The 18,652-nt window shown below is 42.1% G+C and overlaps 3 protein-coding genes across 3 annotated transcripts; all 3 read right to left on the minus strand.

Moving 5' to 3' along the window:
- Positions 1-48: 48 nt before the first annotated feature.
- On the minus strand, positions 49-2,890 carry LOC112557825 (SKI family transcriptional corepressor 2-like). The gene is made up of 3 exons (XM_025227890.1): positions 2,771-2,890; positions 905-1,355; positions 49-799 (listed from the first exon to the last, which is right to left on the minus strand). Exons 1-3 carry the CDS (start codon positions 2,888-2,890, stop codon positions 552-554), a joined length of 819 nt encoding a protein of 272 aa, XP_025083675.1. The 3' UTR covers positions 49-551.
- On the minus strand, positions 1,692-5,394 carry LOC112557286. The gene is made up of 5 exons (XM_025227048.1): positions 5,184-5,394; positions 3,767-3,980; positions 3,272-3,584; positions 2,602-2,880; positions 1,692-1,743 (listed from the first exon to the last, which is right to left on the minus strand). The coding sequence occupies exons 1-3, from the start codon at positions 5,241-5,243 to the stop codon at positions 3,325-3,327; spliced, it is 534 nt and encodes a 177-aa protein (XP_025082833.1). The 5' UTR covers positions 5,244-5,394; the 3' UTR covers positions 1,692-1,743; positions 2,602-2,880; positions 3,272-3,324.
- A 6,611-nt stretch (positions 5,395-12,005) lies between these two features.
- Positions 12,006-17,901, minus strand: LOC112558004 (mucin-5AC-like). The gene is made up of 7 exons (XM_025228182.1): positions 17,309-17,901; positions 14,960-15,175; positions 14,425-14,629; positions 13,000-13,524; positions 12,627-12,823; positions 12,339-12,373; positions 12,006-12,145 (listed from the first exon to the last, which is right to left on the minus strand). The coding sequence occupies exons 2-7, from the start codon at positions 15,170-15,172 to the stop codon at positions 12,118-12,120; spliced, it is 1,203 nt and encodes a 400-aa protein (XP_025083967.1). The 5' UTR covers positions 15,173-15,175; positions 17,309-17,901; the 3' UTR covers positions 12,006-12,117.
- Positions 17,902-18,652: the final 751 nt, after the last annotated feature.

An 18,652-nucleotide genomic window follows, 5' to 3' on the forward strand; every position in this document is an offset into this window, starting at 1 on the left:
AAGGTAACTCAGTGCGAGTTCATCAAACACATTGACTCAGGCAAACAGTTTATTTGCACACAGGTGTTTAATATTCTATCTCTGTAAAACGCTTTAAACGACAAAAAGTCATTTGATCCAACACGTGTATATATGCATACATGCACGCTCGCACACACACACACGCATGCACTCTCGTATGCACTTAATACTATATTTTCAACAAGTTCGACCAGGAAGAGCATAAAAAAATAATGAATGAATTAAAAAATAAAAACAGGAAAAATGAGGAGAGTAGCCGAGAGACAGGATGCCTGGGAGTGGTCAATCAGGTCAATCACCTTTCTTCTGACATCGTACTGCCTCGTCATCAGCTTTTTGCTAGTATATTATAGTATTTAATAAAATATTATAAATTATATATTTGTTATATGAACTATACATATTTCATACTGTTGTTGTTGTTGTTGATGATGATGATGATGATGAAGACAAGACCTAATTGCTTTCCAAGAAAAAAACAACACAGAACTGTCTCTTGTCACTCAAAGTGTAAAGCCGAGGTGAGTGGTTCATCGCCCAACGTTAGGCCGCCATCCCTCTTTGATCTGCTTGAGCTTCAGGAGGTCAAAGGAGCTCAAGCAGAACGGTTCGTTTGTCAGCGTCTTGTCAGGAGTGGAGTCCAGGAAACTTCCGTCCAGAATGTTCTTCTCGCACACCTCGGCCAGGCGGCCCATGCCGCACTTCTTCAGACATGCGCACAGCTCCTTGACAGACATGTTGCTTATGTTTTCTGCTGTTTTCGTACCGGAAGTCGTGCCTGAAACAGTGTTTAATATTTAAGACATTTTAATTTAGAGTTCCTAATACGACTCACGTGTTTTAAATATTTATATATATATATTTCACAACCGGACAAACATACCGTATTCAGGCGGCTTGTTGGGAGACGAATGACCTTTGACATCTGGACGCTGTGCTTGAAGTAATCTCTCCTCTGATTTTCTGGATGATTCCGGAACTGTCTGCTGAGGAAGAACCCACATAGTGGGCTTGTCGTCAGACGCCTCGCGCCCAGCTTTCTTGTCACGTGTCCTCGATTCCTGGTCCACGCCACCTTCTGGCCCCAGTCTTGGGTCACCCAACAGAGTTTCGTCGATTTCCTCGTACTCGTCATTCCCAGACTCGTCTTGGTCGTCCTTAGCCTCCTGGTCTTCGTCGCCTGCTTTCGGTTGTTCATCTGGCGAGTCTGTCTTACAGTCGATGTTGTGGTAGAAGGACGATTGTTGCTTCTGTCGCTCGAACTTCTTCGTCTTCTTCTTCCCCTTGTCCCCTGTCTTTGAGCTTATCCCCGTCCTTGTGATTGTCTGCGTCGTCTACCTGGCTTTGTCCTTTGCTGAATTTCATGAACTTTTTGACCTTTTGAAACATAGTAAATCTTGAGATGAGTAAAGTGTACGACTTTATAACAAACTCCAAGTACTTCAAACACTATCTTGTGACTGAGTGAAGCTTATTTACACAAACATAAGTTTAAGTGTCTTTTTAAATGCCTTCAAAGCGAAATGTCTATACTAAACAGAGACAAGCACAAACACAACAGACCTATCATATGTTAAAACCTTTAAAAAAAAATTCTGATTATCATGGGGACATGATAGCACTCACAAGGAACACAACTAAACGGGTTTTTTTTTCCAATAAAAATGTTTACCTTCTTGAATTTTTTTTTCAGAAGCCCAGGCGTTTGCCCCGATCCTTCATCTGTGAAGAGAAATCATTGATTAGTATAACGACGATAGAACAACAATTACAGTGATACCTCGGTTCTCGAACGCCTTGACTTTCGACCAAATCGGTATTCGACCAGGAAATTCGAGAAAATTTTGTCTTGGAATTCGAACAAATATTTGGAACTCGAACATCCGAACGTCCGAGATGAGCCGAGTTGAGCCGAATGGCGTTCATTTCGGCCCAGCGCGCCTTGCTTGCGTCATCAGTGACAATAACCATCCCTCTTCCCTCCTCCCTCCACATTCATTCCCTCCTGCCATAAAGTTTGGTACAGGTACAGTAAATGAAACACAATTTACTGTACTGTACATTTTTGTTTTTATTTTTTTTTTGTTTTGTTTTAATAAATACACTTTTATTTCTTATTTCTTGTTGAGACTCGATCATGTTTTTCTACATATTATATACAAATTAGGCCAGTAAATAGGCATTTTCTGGGGCTTGGAACGAATTAATCCAGTTTCCATTATTTCCTATGGGTTTCATTGCTTCGGTTCTCGAACAATTTGGTTCTCGACCGTCCTCCCGGAACGAATTATGTTCGAGAACCGAGGTATCACTGTATTATAAAACGATAGAACAGCAATATTTGTACCACGATTGTGTGGATTAAGCTTTTGTAAGATCATTGCTGATGGTTGCGGCCTCGTTTCAAGTCACGTGATTGAATTTGCAGTGTTTCCAACAGCCAGGTCTTATATTAAATGCTGATGATTGATGAACCAATGTCTTAAAATATATAAAAAAAAGTTCTAGAAGGATTTTATAAGCACAACGATATCTTTAATGGGAATAATGATGATGATGACGACGACGACGAGGGCTTACTTTGTGCATACGTGGACTCCCCGGGTACGGCGATATCAGCAAACGTAAAGCCCTGGGACCACCAACCCTCGTCTTGCACTGTGCTTTGGCCGGAGGCGCCTGGCGATGCACTGGGTGGGCCACCCTGGTCACACGATGCTGAGGTGAGACTCCTCTCTTCTGTATGTACCCTGGGTGGAGGGGGATGCTCCGACAGCTTGTGACATCTGGGAGGCAAGGGCGGCGGGGGGCCAGGTTGAGGGGACATCTCTCTGTTTGGATCAGGTCTCGTGTTGAGGTCTGCAGACATTCGCCTACTGTGTGTAAGTTCGCTCCTAACCCTAACCCAGACATTTGTACCTACAGAAATTTTCATTTTCGATGTGTATTTTTATTCATGTTAAATGTGTTCGTTTGTATGTTTTTGTTAATGTAGACTGGGACAGTAAGGTTAAAAATATAACTATTTCCTGCCTGTCCCTTAATTTTACCGTAAAGCATTCAAAAATTAAACTAACCAAAAAAAATTAAAACAAACAGAAATAAACAAAAATAAAAAAAAATTAAAAACGAGAAAAGTAACAATTAAAAAATATAAAGTTTAAAAATAACAAAAATTAAAATAAAACCATGTTCGTACTGCAAACCCTACACCATCAGTTAGCAACATTACCCTTACCTTGACCCTTACCTTCTGGAGGCGTATTTTTTAGTGACCTCGGAGGTCGTGGCGGAGGGTCTGTGTCAACTGATCCTCTGGGCTTCAGGGGTGGTGGTCTGCGCTTTTTGTTGCGATTCTTGTCGCGCCCTCTGGTCTTCGTGTCCGACATCATCTGCATGCCTGGATTGAGAACTCCTCTTTGGCTTTGGAAGGGTCTTCGGAGGTTTAGCTGGCCTGCTGCTTTCCTCCTTCAGCTTCGTTTCTTCGTCTATGTTCCGGTAGTCTTCAAGTGCTTCTTCCAGGTTCAGATATTCATGGATATCGTCCAAGTCCTCTTCTTCGCCTGTAGTTGGTCATACAAAGCATCCAATCAGAAGCAAGGACATTCTTCACGTGGTGCACAACACTTTGTACAATCACAACATTCTGTATACAATGGCTTACAAATCGGATTTCATTTCCAGTGTTAAATGTAGTTTTGTTTGTTAGTTATGATTTAGATTATGATGGAAGCTTGCTACTAACCCAGAACCACCAGCAGCTCGCTTTCTCTGCCCACCCAGTTGCAGTCGGAGAAGCGCGTGCTGACGTACTGCTCGTACACTTCGCCTGACGGGTCAATGAATATGCTAATGCTGAGGTTAGCGACATCGATGTTGTCGATTGGCAGGATGATGAGAGCCCGGTACATCTCCGTGTTACCTTTAGTCGGCGTCCAGTCCTTGATGCTGGTGTCGTTCTGTAACACGATGTCAACTGTGCATCCATGACAACGAACATTTTGTTTTAATTATTTATTTATTGTCCCGTCACGCTTGAAACAGTCAGCTAGGTCACACTTGAGACAATGAGGTCTCTCGAAACAGAGGGGTCAGGCTAAAGTAGTTAGATTTTGACTGAACAGAGGGGTCACGACTGAAAAGGTCAGAGGGGTCACGACTGAAACAGAGAGGTCACGTACGAAGCAGAGAAAAATAACACAATGGCAATACGTCTTCTGGTAAAAGTAGACAAAACATCTATATATATATACCACGGACCTTCATGTACTGGATAAGTGTCTCTCATTCGTTGCCTCTTTGTCTTATCAATCGTAACAAACCTCACAAAGGAGGGCTTTCACTTCCGCTTCTGATTTCAAAATGGCGGATCTTCCTATCTCCGAAAAATGTAGTGACAATCGGTGCTGACATTTATTAATGTTCAAAGACAAATGTAAGTTTGTCATTGTCTACTGCATGAGTGACCGTTGTCTTGTACAATGGGGAGAGTCGAATCTTGAATCGGGACTGGGTGGCGGGGAAGGGTCACTGATGGGATGTAATTCTCATTCAACCTTCATTTGCCAGTTAACTTTTCTGAATCAACTTAGATATAAGTAATGATCATGCAGCAAACCATAGACGGAAAAATTTATGTCCAAAGACCCCTTTGCACACGAGATAATCAGCATATTGTCGTGGATGTGAGTGTTATCCTTGTTAAGATGTGTTAAGATAAATACTTTCCTTCCTATCGCATGTCTTCATGAAGACCTCGTAACAATCCCTCGTTTGTCGCCGAGAAGGCTTTGCTGTTGTTAGGCTTGTTTAATTTGCTGTTAGGTTGCTCTGTCCCTCTCTATCTAAAGGTTCTATTCAAGACAGCTGGCGACGAGGAAGTAGAGATTAACATTGGATGATATGCTGCATGCTGGTAGTTACATTATCATGTACACGAATGTCATCAGTCCAGTGAAGCCAGGACAGATACCATCGAGTGAGACATCGTACACACGGACCATGAAAATGACAAACGGACTATAGATATACACCATACAGTGACCACACAAGGAAAGGAAACCTGACATATCCTACAGTGATAAATCACGAATTAAATGAAGGAAAATAAAAATTCTGTACATGAGAAATCATCACGAAGCAAGTAAAGGAGACTGACATACCATGTAGTGAGCGAGAATCAACGGCTTATCCTTAACGGCCACTGAACCCTGCAGGGCCATGATGTCACCGCTGGAGAAGGACAGCCTCTCCTCTCTACCCCGGGTACCTTCCTCCAGGCGAATGAGACACGGAAACAACCTGTCTTCCACAAGCTTCCGGAGGGTGAGTGCTCGGACCAGTGGCCTTCGTCCATCTTCAGTAGATGCTGTTTACTAAACATAAGATTGTTTCGGTCAGTAAAAGAAGAGAATGAAAATTATAGAACCCTGCACACATAGAGATGAAAGATATATATATATATAAAACACACGAAAAGGATAAGAAAGTTACATGTTCAGGTCTGACGAGAGGTGGGGGGCAGGAAGGGCTGATATGGCGACTGTGGAAGGGGCTCAGCAATGGTTCTAGAGAGGACAACTAATGTTTGTGTGGAAGAATAGGGGGTGAGGAAGGTGATAAATCACCCAACTCCAATGTCTGAGCAATAGGTTCGGAGACTTCGCAGGTAGACGGTCACCCTGCCCTTGCCTTCTTGGTCCGAAAGGGACCGGGAGGACGGAGTGTCAACAGCTCGTAAATATTCTCCCTTTCTTTATTAACCAGGATGTTGAATTTTTCCCTCCACTATTTTGCTTGGACCTCAGGAACAGCTAAAGACACTAATGTCAACTCTTTACTTACTTCGCAGTGGAGTAGGAAGATGTTTGGCTTTGGTGGGGCAAACTCCATGCCAACAATGAACCCCTCGCACATTATTGAAAATGATTAGTCGGGTGCTTGAGTCTTGTCTAAACTCTAAGCCACTTCCGCTAGCAGATCCGTCCTACTTTCATATTTTATTTATTCGACTCTCAATTATGCTGAAATGCCAATTAAACCCCTCTTTGACACATTCTGTCACCACTTAACAATGTTCCTGTTTAGACAATCAATTAAAGCCATTTGTTTTTTTTTCTCTCTCCCCGCCTCCTCTCAAAACATGGCCACAACATCCTGTTTACACAAAGTTTCAGTTGTAGTGAATTGAGTATTAGAGGAAATGAAGGTTTGGTTTTCGAAGGGTCAAGGGTTCTAATTAGGTGTTCTCAATCAAAAATGTTTTCTATTATTTCCGACATACCACTCTACCTCAACAAAGCTTCGTTTATCTGTTTTCTTTCATTTGAAATTACATACCTCTTACTCCAAGAACAAAAGATTTATTTATATGATTGGTCCCAGTGGATGTTACTTGTCTCTGTAAGCCAAACCTGTCGCACATCCTACACGTGCGGACATCTTATCGGACATCTTAGACTTACAACCTCGTCGTGAGTACTGAGTACCTGTCGGAGAAGATTCCCTCGATTCAGGGCACATGAAGAAATTTTGTGGAAATAATGGAGATAATTGACAACTAATTTAGACTGTCATTTCACGAAGATTTTCGTGTCAATGATTGCATGCTATGGATTTTACAAAATGTTTTAATTTATAAAGAAATATGACAGTAACTCAGACTCTTACTTAGGTTTGTTACTCATTATTTAGTTATTGACATTCTTTCAGCTACTACTATGTAAGGTTCCGTTTGTTTGTTTGTTTGTTTGTTTGTGTTTGTTTGTCTGTCTGTTTGTTTGTTTGTTTGTTTGTTTGTTTGTTTGTTTGTTTGTTTGCGCTCACAGCGGTCTGAGGACAAAACATTTGCCGGCCTGTCAGACTGACATCCTTGACATTTATTTCACAAATTTCTCAAGAAGCCTGAAATCTCACTCGTGCTTGATAACTGACCAAACGAGAAAGGTTTGATGCTGACAACGATGACAACGATGACACTATCACTGTAACAAACATCACTAATCTCAGGGTTTGTCTGATAACCTGTGTGTCATGCTGCACAAAGTGGCAAAGAACAAAAACTAAGCATCGCTGATGAATTTGTTGTTATCTACACATTATAGGGCTTGAACCCGATAAACTCTCACAAGATGTCCGGTTTGCTGTCTGCCGGAAGTACTTGATGTGAATGACTTAAAAAGTCGTGTAGGTACAAACATGTCTCCTACCCAACCCAATTCCACCATTCAACCCGGGGATTACCAGTGGAAGTTGCAGCTGTCTAATGCTATGTTCTTACTGGAAAGTATTTATAGTGTACTTAGGCAGCTGATATTCGTGGAAAAATAGACATATACTGTATATATATATACTGTGTGTATATATATATCAATGGGCCTTTTCCGAGATTTCGGGAAACGAATCATTCGTCGGTCAAAAGTGAAGTGCAGAAGGAGAGGATGTGCTGAGGCAGACGGCAGTGATAGAAGGTCTGTGGTGTACATGACTGCTCCTGCAGGAAATGAAGCAGGCTGCTGAAAAGAGAGAGAGAAACAAGGCGAGGAAAGAGAGAAAGAGAGAAATAAAAGGGAGTTAAAGAAGGAGAGGAAGAAGTAAATGACTCGAACAGTTCCTTTAGTCACAAACTTGTGTTACTGGACTGCTGGCAGAGGATTTTTTCCAGTTAATTACTAAAACGAGGCAGGCGTGTACAAAGCTTCCGGTTTAGTCACATTTATTTATTTAGGCTCGCCGAGACTAACTTCGCAAGAGGCTAAGTGTTGGTCTCGGCAGACAGACAGCAGTCCACCTACACACGTCTGTATTTAGTGAAGAACCATCAAGAGGAGAGAGAAAAAGGAAGAGTGTGAGAGAGGGAGGGAGACTTGGAGGGGAAGTGGGGAGAGTGAAGGGCTGCTTCTGTAGTATGGTCTTTATAGACCTTTTACTAGGAAGATTACTACTCTCCTCAGCTGCTTTGTTCCTGTCAGGTGTTGTCTAACAATGAACCTTCTGTTGGTGGGTTCACTAATGACAACTACGGGAAGTAGAAATTTGTAATGAGTGGATCCTTCTGTCTGTCTGTCTCCCTCTTATCTGTACACCCTTCAGTCTGCCTCTCACCCGCTCACTTGCATATATATATCAATACATTTATATTTCATATATTATACATATTTATATACATACAAACTTACACAGTTCCCTCCTAGTTTCATTATCACACTCGCATCCTCTTTACAAGTCTACCAACACACACTCTCTCAAAATGTGTGTATATATATATTTTAACTGCTTGTCCAACAGAAAAATGAGGTACTGCGATTTTAACCGAAATTTAATAAAATAAACAACGAAACTAATATTACTGTAGGCGAATGATACACATGGTAAACAACATTGAGTTGATACTGTATACCTGTATACTTCTAGTCACAAATCATCATCAGACTTCTAAATATACAGACCACAAACATGTCGGGAAAACCGCAGAATGAAAAATAAACTTCACGCAGACAACGAGAGAACAGAAACTCCACGCATGACCGATCAAGCGAGGACTTGTTCTATATTCCATAGATATACATTGTACACACGTGACTTATACATTGTACACACGTGACTTATACATTGTACAGACATGTATACACACGTGACATATACACATACATATTGTCGGTGTCCCTCAAGCTGAGACTGTTTACCGAAGTTCACGCTTGAGAAAAGCTCTACAAATTATTTACTTGCCTGCAGGGGTGGACTCAAGGCCGGCCAGCTATGCTCCCAGAAGCGGGTGGGAAAGCGTGTCAGCGTCGAGGATCCCACAGTAAACCTTATTTCTGGATCCCACCCGCGCGGAAGGGACCTAGTGAGTCCATGCTACGTGACCCCATTGGCGGCACACTGGCTTCTCTCCAATGTTTCAGGAGGTCATGCTGTCAAATCACAGTGGTTTGGCCCGAGTGAGCCACAGCGACATCGTCAACAGAACCCATGGCTCGGTGTGTGCGTGCAGTCGTTGTCGCTTTGTGCCAAACACACGAGAGCGGGCTGAGCCACGTGTCGCTGGCGGACTGGGCCCAGCACCACGACTGGTCGCTAGGCGCTATCTAGTGGTTGCTAGGCGCTATCTGGTGGTTGCTAGGCGCTATCTGGTGGTTAGCGCAGAGATAACTGGTGGTTAGCGCAGAGATAACTTGTGGTTAGCGCAGACATGCCAGCTATAATGTTTCATCTGTGTTAACTTTTCAGGTTCAGGACAGCGGCAGGGTTAACTAGCACCATCACCGTGCACACTACCCGCTTCGATACTAACGTTGTAACCTACTACAGCTGACCCAGCTGACGAACCGCTTAAAGACCTACCCAATTTATTTAAATCTACCTGTTTTTTACATAAGTAAGCCCTTATTAAATTTACATTATATACATATATTAGTGTCACAGGGAAACGCAGGGCTATACTAAAAGTTTTTAATAAATTTTATTTTGAAAAAAATATTCCTGATGGAAATGTAGTAGTAGTAATAACAATAACAACAACAATAATAATATAAAAATGCACTATTTGTCAAGCGCATATTCACATTCCCAAGGAATGTGCTCTTAACGCTTAAGAACAAGAAGGAAACATATGACGTACAGGAAAACAAACAATAACATACAAACTGTAAAAAAAAATAATTAAACAGCACAAATGATAAATAAAAACAAATACAGAAAACATAAAGAGAAATCAAATAACAAGATTGAGAATAACATGATATTGAAGAGGAAGATGAGCAGGGACGGGTGTGAGGAAGGACTAGACTGGTGGGAAAGAATGCTATAAGGTGTTTGCTGCATTTGTTTAGCTACAAAACACAATGTTTACTTTCAAAGATTAGCTGCAGCACACCTGAAATTATCACGATAAGTATGGTCTTTCAAATTCAGCTTCTTGAGCTCCAGTATTATAACTGTGATCGGCGGCACAATATGTTGTCAGCAAGGTGACAGCACGGTAAATGATAAAGAATCTCTGCAACAGTGTTCCCGAAAATATTTTTCTGTTTTGTTTTTAATTTGTGAAATTCTTTCTTTTTCTTAATGCTATTTACACCAACAGTTGTTAGCAACGATTAACCGTATCAGCAATGTGTCATACAAAAGTGCAAATTGGTTCCTATGGTAACTTTTAAAACTTGTGACAGTACCTATGTAAGTAAACAGATAAACACGGTACGTGTAATGGTCCCCAGCAGCTTTAAAAATCTGGCAACATCAGCGATGCTTTCGATGCAATATCATCGCTGGATGAAGTCGTTTTTCGTCGTCTGCTGCTTATTGTGTTTAGGCTCATCATAAAGCATACTGAGACAGCCTGGGCCTCACCTATGCTGACGTCCCAAGCGGAATTTTCTAGCAAATATTTCTCGACTAAGCCTCCAACTTAGGCCTAGGACGGTTCGTGCACACGACCCCACTGAGATAAGCCCTTGGCACGACCAACGCATGCGTAGAAGTAGGTGCTGCACCACAACCCGGAAGGAAATTACACTGTGCAGTTGGGACCAAGGGTTTATATTTATTTTATATGAGCTCGCGAGGGCGTGACAGTCAGAGAGGCTTTACTGTCAGCGCCACCAGACTTACCAGATATAACCAGTCAACTGTTATTTGAATTATATCTATAATCGATATACAATATGTAGTATGCCCTAGTATAGGGTGTGTACTTCAGGTGACAGGAAGGCAGATAAAGGTTTGGAGTATTATTCGGTTATCTCGCTGGCTGACTGATTATTATCATGAAAATCAGACGACATATTTCTTTGCGCACGCACACTGTGACTGGAGTCACGTGTCCAGATATCCCTGCACATGGAAGAAGAAAAAGTCCGCGAAAAGTGTCACGTGATAATCAGTCCTGCTTCCTCATTTTTGGGATTTTGAAGAGCTTCCTTCTGACACTTGTGAGAGTAGCCTGTATAAACAGACTGCCTGCTGACCTGTTTGGCTGTTCGGTTGCCTGGAGCAACGTTTGATCTTTCATGTACCCTTTCTACCTGACAGGTGCACAGACAGACTCTATTATTAGGCTATCCACTCCCATGGCAAAGGTGAAGAAGACTGATCGTTCCTTGCAGACCTGCTCACCATTGTTCAACAGAAGCTTAATGGCGAGCCTCCTTGGCTGCTTCTATCCATGTACCCCGATGACCACCCGCCGGTAGACTATCATACCTGGGGGTCAGCAAGAACCAGACAATGAATGGTAAATGCTGATGATGAGTCACGAGATTACTTTTTTTTTTTTTTTGCAATCCCCTATTTTTTTGCAGTCCAGTTTCCTCCAAACAGCTTTTCGACGGATGGTGCTCCGATGTCTCATCGCTTTCCAGTCTTCGATACAGAGGGACCTGTGACAAAGACATCAGTCAAAGGTCAAGAAAAACATACCTGTTGATTGATCAGTTAGCTAAGTGGTCGATAGGAATTAATTGATTAGTTTATTGATATCTGTCCAATAGCCATCCCAACAGCAGAGAGTGGTAGAAGCAGCTGAACCCGAACCATTTACAACGGGATAAGGTTCACACCGGAAGTGGGAATCATTCAACACATACCATTCATTCAGCCACAAGAGCACACATACACTACATATCAAAGGTAATACCCGAATACATCAATTACGATTGCCAAATGTACATACACTACATATCAGAGAAATAATTCATTCACCTCTAGGAGGCTCCATCATCGAATGCGTCTGAGCAGGAAGTGACGAACGAAGCGTCTTGGGCAGCCATTGGCTGAAGACTTGCCCAACAGACACGGCCCGGCCTTTCCTGTCCTCCTGGTTGTAGGTTGGAGGCAGAGTGTCTCTCTGATGCAACCGTTTAACCCTTTCTGACTCGTCGGACATCTTTGCCTCGTCGATTTCCACGTAGATCGCGTCGTTATTGTCGTCCTCGTCGTTGTCGTTAGCAGCGACATCATCAGTCTTGCGTTCAATGAATGAGGTCGGCTTGGGTTGGTCATCTTTGCTGGAGAAAGTCCTCAAGGTGCGAGACACTTTAGCAGGTAATTTCTTTAATTTCTTTAGCCTCGCAGCTTGCTCTGTTATTACCTTCGTCAGTTTTCGCATTTGAAATCCGGATTTCTGAAACAGAATATTTGTAAATAATTAAAATAATTAGAATACTCTAAAAATAGTAATTGACACGAAAATACCGCGATACTCCAAAACCTAACAGACAAATGAGTGAAAACACTGAACTACTTCAAATTATAATCATTAAATAATCAGTTAAAAGTCGTGTGATAGTCATTGAAGCACGTGAAAGTTAACCTACCTTTGTTTCCCTGCAAGGAAGTCTGATAACGGAACCTGCACATAAAAACACACGTGACTTTGAATAACGAGCGTCGCTGGACGAGTGAAGGGTTATGTCACAGCGCGTGCAGTCATCTGCACCATTACACAAACCCCAGCAGAGCAACAAGGAGTTCGAACAACAAGGAGATAACAATTCTAACAAGTGCCATTATTATTATGTCAAATGTACCTCACGAGTGGGAGAGCAACAGTAGGTGAACCAGAACCATGTCAGCAAATTCAAAGCCTTTTCAAAGTCGCTCACCATTTCCCTGTTCGCTGCTGCAAAACTCTTCGTCGTCGCCGTACACGGCTGCCAGAGTGAAGCCCAGGCAGGTGTCGACAGGTACATCGTCTTCAAATTCGTAGATGGCGCTGGTGTTGTCATGGTTGCCACAGTTACTGCAGCGTCCTCGGACTGCGTGGGAGGAGACTGGCGGAGTGGAAGTGTTTGGTTTGTACCTGCATCCAAAGCGGCACAGATAAAAGATTCAGAAATATGTCGCAGCAGCTGTTTAAAATATGACAACAGGCACCTCACCTGGAATCTCAGCATCAATATGATTGTGTTTACCTAGAATCTCAGGTAGGTGGTTCTGTACTTATCTGAAGAACGTTTCACCACAGTCAACACTCACCTACGAGAGATCTGGATGCTAGAGGTGTGTGTGGAGGGTTACCGCTGTGGTCTACCCTGGCATCCACGGCCACGTGAGACCTCGCGACCCTGGGTACCCTCGGTACCCTCGGTACTGCAGCAGACGACATCTCTGAAAACGTTTGGTGTCCAGCTCCGGACTGCCTTTCGCAAGGACCTGAAGACGTCACAGCATCCTTTGCCAGCGCAGCAGACGACAGTTTCCCGGTACTCGCTGATGACGTGGGTGGCGCTCCTGCCGCAACAGGTGACGTCAACGGAATCCTGGCCGGCGCCGCAGGTGATGTCACAGTATTCCTGGTAGTTGGGGACTGAGGCTGACGGCTGCTTGTTTCCGTTAGGGACGTCACCGAGTCCGTTTGGTTCAACGCGTTCACTGGTTTGCTACCCCTGTTGACCCTAGGGGGCGCGACTGGCTTCTCCATGCTGGTGTCCACCACCACTTCGACCCACCGGTCTGCTCTGCCTCCTGCACTTCTCGCTGTCAGACTTGCAGCATCTGAAACTGAAAGGTAATGTTGATGTCAACGAGTCGTCACGCTTCACTGAAGCCAGGGATTCGTCTGCGATGTTTTTTTTTTTTTACATTCGTCCCAACGTTTTTCCTTTGCTGTGCTGAGAAAAAACAAGGCTGAGCATCTAAGACTGAGGTTGAATGTACTGTGCTAACAACGCTTCTACAATAATTGTTTTAGTAGTTAGTGCAGACGTATTTTCCACTGCAATTTAAAAAAACCGGAAGAGGTCACACAAACAATCGGGTGAAGGTCACATGCATGTATAATTCTCTGAACAGGAGGATGCAGCGTGCCACCTCTTGCGTAACCTGAATTTCTGCATCGGACAATGAGTTTTCATTGAGGGGAAGGCCCAGAGCTGAGTAGACTTTGTGGGAAGTGACTCACGCACTTGACTTCGCTTTCCTGAGTTCTTTCCCGGGCTGCGGCTCTTCGCTGTAAGTACAATCTGATTTTATGAAACGAGTGACACACACACACTATAAGATGAGGAATGCTGAGTGGTTATAACACTGTGTGGTCCAGCTTACACACCAGCCGGTTCAAGATCCACGTGGGGCAACGGACGTCTCCTAGTGTAGCCAACAGTTGATTGGGTATGTTGACTCCATGGACGATAGAGGAAGGTCTCTCTCCCCAAAGAACGAAAGATTTGGGAACTATCTGAATTATTGTTATTGTTGTTATTATTATTATTATTATTATTATTATTATTATTATTATTATTATTGTTGTTGTTGTTGTTATTATTATTATTATATTTATTATTTATTATTATTATTATTATTATTATTATTTATATTATTATTATTATTATTATTATTATTATTGCAAACTCGATTATTCATTTTCAAGGAGAGTCTTGGGTAAAGACTTGAGAAACGTACCCTTTTCCCGGAGCACTTCCTCCTCCCTTCCGACCCAATCGCACCCGTTAAACCTGGTGTTGATGAAACTGCCGTACGAGTCCTGGCAGATGGAGACCTCAAGGGAAGCCAACTGAGGGTTAACCAAGGGAAGTAAGATCAGGGCGCGGTAAACGTCTTTCTCTGAGGTATCGAAAGCTCCTCCGTTATAGATTTTTCTTTCACTCTGAAAAAAAGAAAAAGTCCTTACCACTGTGCTATAACAGTGTAGGAGGATCAGCAAGCTGTCGCTGTCCCTTGACTGGAAGAATTTGCTAAGTAAATACTAACATCCACGTTCCTTGTTCCCCAAGAACCAACATTCCGTTTGACGAGAAAGCGCAGGAACATTGTAACGAACGAACGAACGAACGAACGAACGAACGAACGAACGAACGAACGAACAAACGAACGAACGAACGAACGAACAAACGAACGAACGAACGAACGAACGAACGAACGAACACAGACATCGTGACACTGATTTATTCATCAACAAATGACCAATGGGACTCACCGTGTAATGAGCGAGGACGGTTCCCTGGCCGTTGTCGGCGCCGCTGCAGGCCACCAGAGCAATGACGTCACCGCTGGACAAGGACAGCGACTCGATGTCACCACGAATTCCTTCCTCCAATCGCACGAGAGCAGGAAGGCAGTTCCTAGAGACAAGTTCCTTGAGAGAAACTGTCTCTGACACACACGAGGCGCCGTCTAGCGCCATGTTCATGCACTGAAAAAAGAAATTCCTCCTTTGAGATGGAAGCAATCACAGAAACCTCATTCTTCCAAATGTCGGTTATCGTTGTCGTCATAGAAACATACTTTTGCAAGACTGTGGAAATCAGTTGAAGACAGTAAAGTTTTTAAGGAACTGAGGAACTGTGAGGCTTCAGCTTACAAATACAAATAAACCTATCTTTTAAAATCGTTTTCAGGAAATTGTTTTGTCTGCCAGCTGTAACACGAGAACATCACTTTACATTAACAAACAAAAATAAAAACAATTTCTCCAGCAATAATTAAACATTTGTATGCATCCACTTAAAATTGGAAAACAGTCTAGCATCTGTTCCCGAACATAGATAATTATGATATCACTGCATGGGCATCTGCATGTGTGTGTTCTTCATAAGTCTGTTGTCCATCTGGACACAACCAGAATAAATGTTTGCAGACCACGTGTGGTTGTAGTTGTACTAACTCTAAACCTTTAATTTCTGTGACTCCCTTCAATGCCAAATTCCTGTCGGAGTGAGTGCCAGTCGTCAGTTTGTTGATCAGGAGTTTGTCACTAATTGTCACTAATCTATGCCCTTCTGTTTATTTTATTAAATTTGATAACATCAGGTTTGGTCAAATATAACAGCTTCCGGTTTCTATACTTTCGATAGTAATATCCGTTTTATTGATGTGTTTGCTTTTTTCTGTAGACTAATGGCACTTGAATCGAGAGATCAATCAGTGTCAATGGATGATTGCCTACAAAGTGGAACAAGAGGCCTGGTACAATATTTCCTTGACAGTGTCACGCACACACGATAGTGTAATCACTGTTCAGCCATCAAGCCATCAAGCCATCAAGCCATCAAGCCATCAAGCCATCAAGCCATCAAGCCCATGTCTCAAGAGTGAAACAAAATCATCGTCTTGCACTGAAAACACTAAGTAGTAACCACAGGCAAGAGAGAAGCACGAAAAATATATCTCGTCGTCTGTTATCGTTCATTTGTTGACATTGTTGTCTTTAAACAGTATTGACATGATAGTATTTCTGTTAAGTTGTCACATGTTTTAAGCAAGTCTTCAAGAAAATGGGTATTTTAATTGCTAAAAGTAAACCACGCCTGCTGAAATTGTCTTAAAATTTGATCAAGCACTTAACAATAGAGGGATGGCCGGTCATGTTTGACTATTTCTTCCGTTTTTTTACCGGTTAAAATCTTTGATAAAAATCAGAGTTAATAAAAAATATGCTTGTCTTTATCTAAAATTGTATTCTACTCAAAGAATGACTTTAAAAAAATGTTTTAGGTTGATATGGAACACATTACTTGCCTCTGTAACATTAAGCAAAAGACACTGTTGATGACGACCATCGTCTGCTGCCAATGTTTACCTCCCCGCTGGTCACAAACATTTTCCTTTGCTATGTTTAGAAAATGTACTAGAGACAAGTCTGGGCATCGAACCGTAGCTGAATGTAGTTTACTAACAATCTTTTCGACAGTTTATTTCGTGGTAAGCACAGACTTTGTTCAAATTCTTCACACATATATCAAATAATCCACATCAACACAAACAAAATGTCGGCACTACAAAGTAGGGTGGAGGTCACATGCATGCATAATTCTGCGAAATCGTCTTTGGTACCGAGTGCAGTTTGTAGCATCACGTGATCCAGAATCGTAACCTCACATGTTGAGGAATGAGCTTGCATTAATTAGCGCACACAGTTGCTATAATTAGCAACCCAAACTCAAAATTTATGAGATTCGCAAAACATTAGTTTCCCCACTAACTGTTATGATTTCATGCGTGCTATGCCTTTATCGCGAATTTATTATTAGTAAAATATTATATTTTTAAATACATATCTTGATTATTGCACATCTTTGAAGAAAGACCGTTGCTGTGACGGACACGCGAAACGAAGCACGCATAACAACACATTCCCCAAACGGGAACCGATCCCAGCACTTACGGACTGGCAATGGTTTGAACACCTACTAGTCTTACGTGTTAGTCATATCTTAAAAACTCTTACTAAAAACTCTAATTGCATGTTGCAACCTATATTTTACATCAGCACACTATTCACACTATAGAATCTAGTTTACCAACATCTCATTAAGTTTTCACCTACCTGTTAAATGTCAACACATCCCTGATTCCCCGCTGACAGGCGCAAGAAAACACTTTCCCCAGTATGGCGGCCTTAACCTTGTGATGTATCCACCAACACTTCCTGCTCCAAACGGTTACAAGTAAGAAACTTTGTTTGACAGTTTACTGATAAGACTCTCGTGAAAAAATACTGTGTGTGAAAGAGAAAGATAAGTTGCTAAGTCAGGTCGCGCGTGTTTAGCAACAGACATGTCCACCAAAAACTGTGAGTGCGACCGTCGCTAAAGGAATTAAATTAGTTGAGGAATAAAAAAAACACCAACTCGATCACAAGTGTTTTTAAAGCCAGGTCAATAATTTGTATCAATCATGTGAGTGAGGGTTCTCAGTAAGCGAAAACATTCGCGGCTTTAACACGCTCGTCGATGACGGTCGTCGTCGTCGTGGTTGTCATCGCCATTAATAACGACTTTCTTTGAGTTCATGACATGGTCGCTACTCGCATGAGACTTAGACACCGTTGTCAGCAATTCCTTTCCCTCAACACAACCACGCCACTCCACTCTCAGGGGCAAAGGTCAGAGTGGACCTGGTAAATCATGATAAGGGAAACTAGGTTCACACTTTTTTACCTGTCAAGAGTATATTTCTCGACACTTTGAAGATGACTAACAAGTTTACTTTTCACTAATCTTTACCAATTCAACATACTTTTCTTTTTGTGATTATTATGATGATTATTGTTGTTGTTATCGAGCGCTTCATCACAACCACAACAACTAGCGCTCTCTAAACTAATCAACAATAATAATGAAATGACATTGAAACCAGTGGCTAGCAATAACACTGCAGACACTAAACACATTTAGACACAGTCAGGTGATAGAATACAAGGTAATGAAAGTTGGAGTGTGAGATTAAGTGTAAAAAAAATGTACAACAAATAAAAACCATGTACAGCTGAAGTGTGATAATACATATTGAGTACAAAAGATGAAGCATAACAGTTTTAATCGCAGTACTTTTTTAGTGAATGTGATTTTAGTGAGCGTCTGAAAATAACCTTTGAATCAGAACAGCGAATGTGGTATGGAAGTAAGGTCGGCCATGTTTTCCTGGGGAAAAGTGTTTGTGGTCCATGTTCTCGTCTGTGGTGCTGTTGGAGTGTGGCACAGTATCTAACACGAATCATTTGTACTAAACACACTGCCACCATACATCAGGACAAAATACATCGTTCCCTATTACCACAAACAGTTTGAAAGGTCGCCCTTGTTCAAAGGTCTGCAACTCTTACAGTGTATCACACCGAGAGCCGCTACGAGTAACTTCCCTTTCCCATTAAGACGAGATATGATTCGAA

The sequence above is a fragment of the Pomacea canaliculata genome, linkage group LG2, assembly GCF_003073045.1.
Source record: "Pomacea canaliculata isolate SZHN2017 linkage group LG2, ASM307304v1, whole genome shotgun sequence".
In the NCBI taxonomy this organism is placed as follows: domain Eukaryota; kingdom Metazoa; phylum Mollusca; class Gastropoda; order Architaenioglossa; family Ampullariidae; genus Pomacea; species Pomacea canaliculata.

Coding starts and splice junctions, on each gene's coding strand:
- LOC112558004 (XM_025228182.1), bottom strand. CDS start 15,172: ATGAACATGGCGCTAGACGGCGCCTCGTGTGTGTCAGAGACAGTTTCT. Junction 12,824..12,999: donor AGCATCCAGATCTCTCGTAG/GTGAGTGTTGAC, acceptor CTTTGGATGCAG/GTACAAACCAAACACTTCCA. Junction 12,146..12,338: donor TTCCTTGCAGGGAAACAAAG/GTAGGTTAACTT, acceptor ATTCTGTTTCAG/AAATCCGGATTTCAAATGCG.
- LOC112557286 (XM_025227048.1), bottom strand. CDS start 5,243: ATGGCCCTGCAGGGTTCAGTGGCCGTTAAGGATAAGCCGTTGATTCTC. Junction 3,981..5,183: donor TGATTCTCGCTCACTACATG/GTATGTCAGTCT, acceptor ATCGTGTTACAG/AACGACACCAGCATCAAGGA. Junction 3,585..3,766: donor CGAGCTGCTGGTGGTTCTGG/GTTAGTAGCAAG, acceptor GACCAACTACAG/GCGAAGAAGAGGACTTGGAC.
- LOC112557825 (XM_025227890.1), bottom strand. CDS start 2,890: ATGTCTGCAGACCTCAACACGAGACCTGATCCAAACAGAGAGATGTCC. Junction 1,356..2,770: donor AGCATCCCCCTCCACCCAGG/GTACATACAGAA, acceptor AAAGCCAGGTAG/ACGACGCAGACAATCACAAG. Junction 800..904: donor CAACAAGCCGCCTGAATACG/GTATGTTTGTCC, acceptor ACACTGTTTCAG/GCACGACTTCCGGTACGAAA.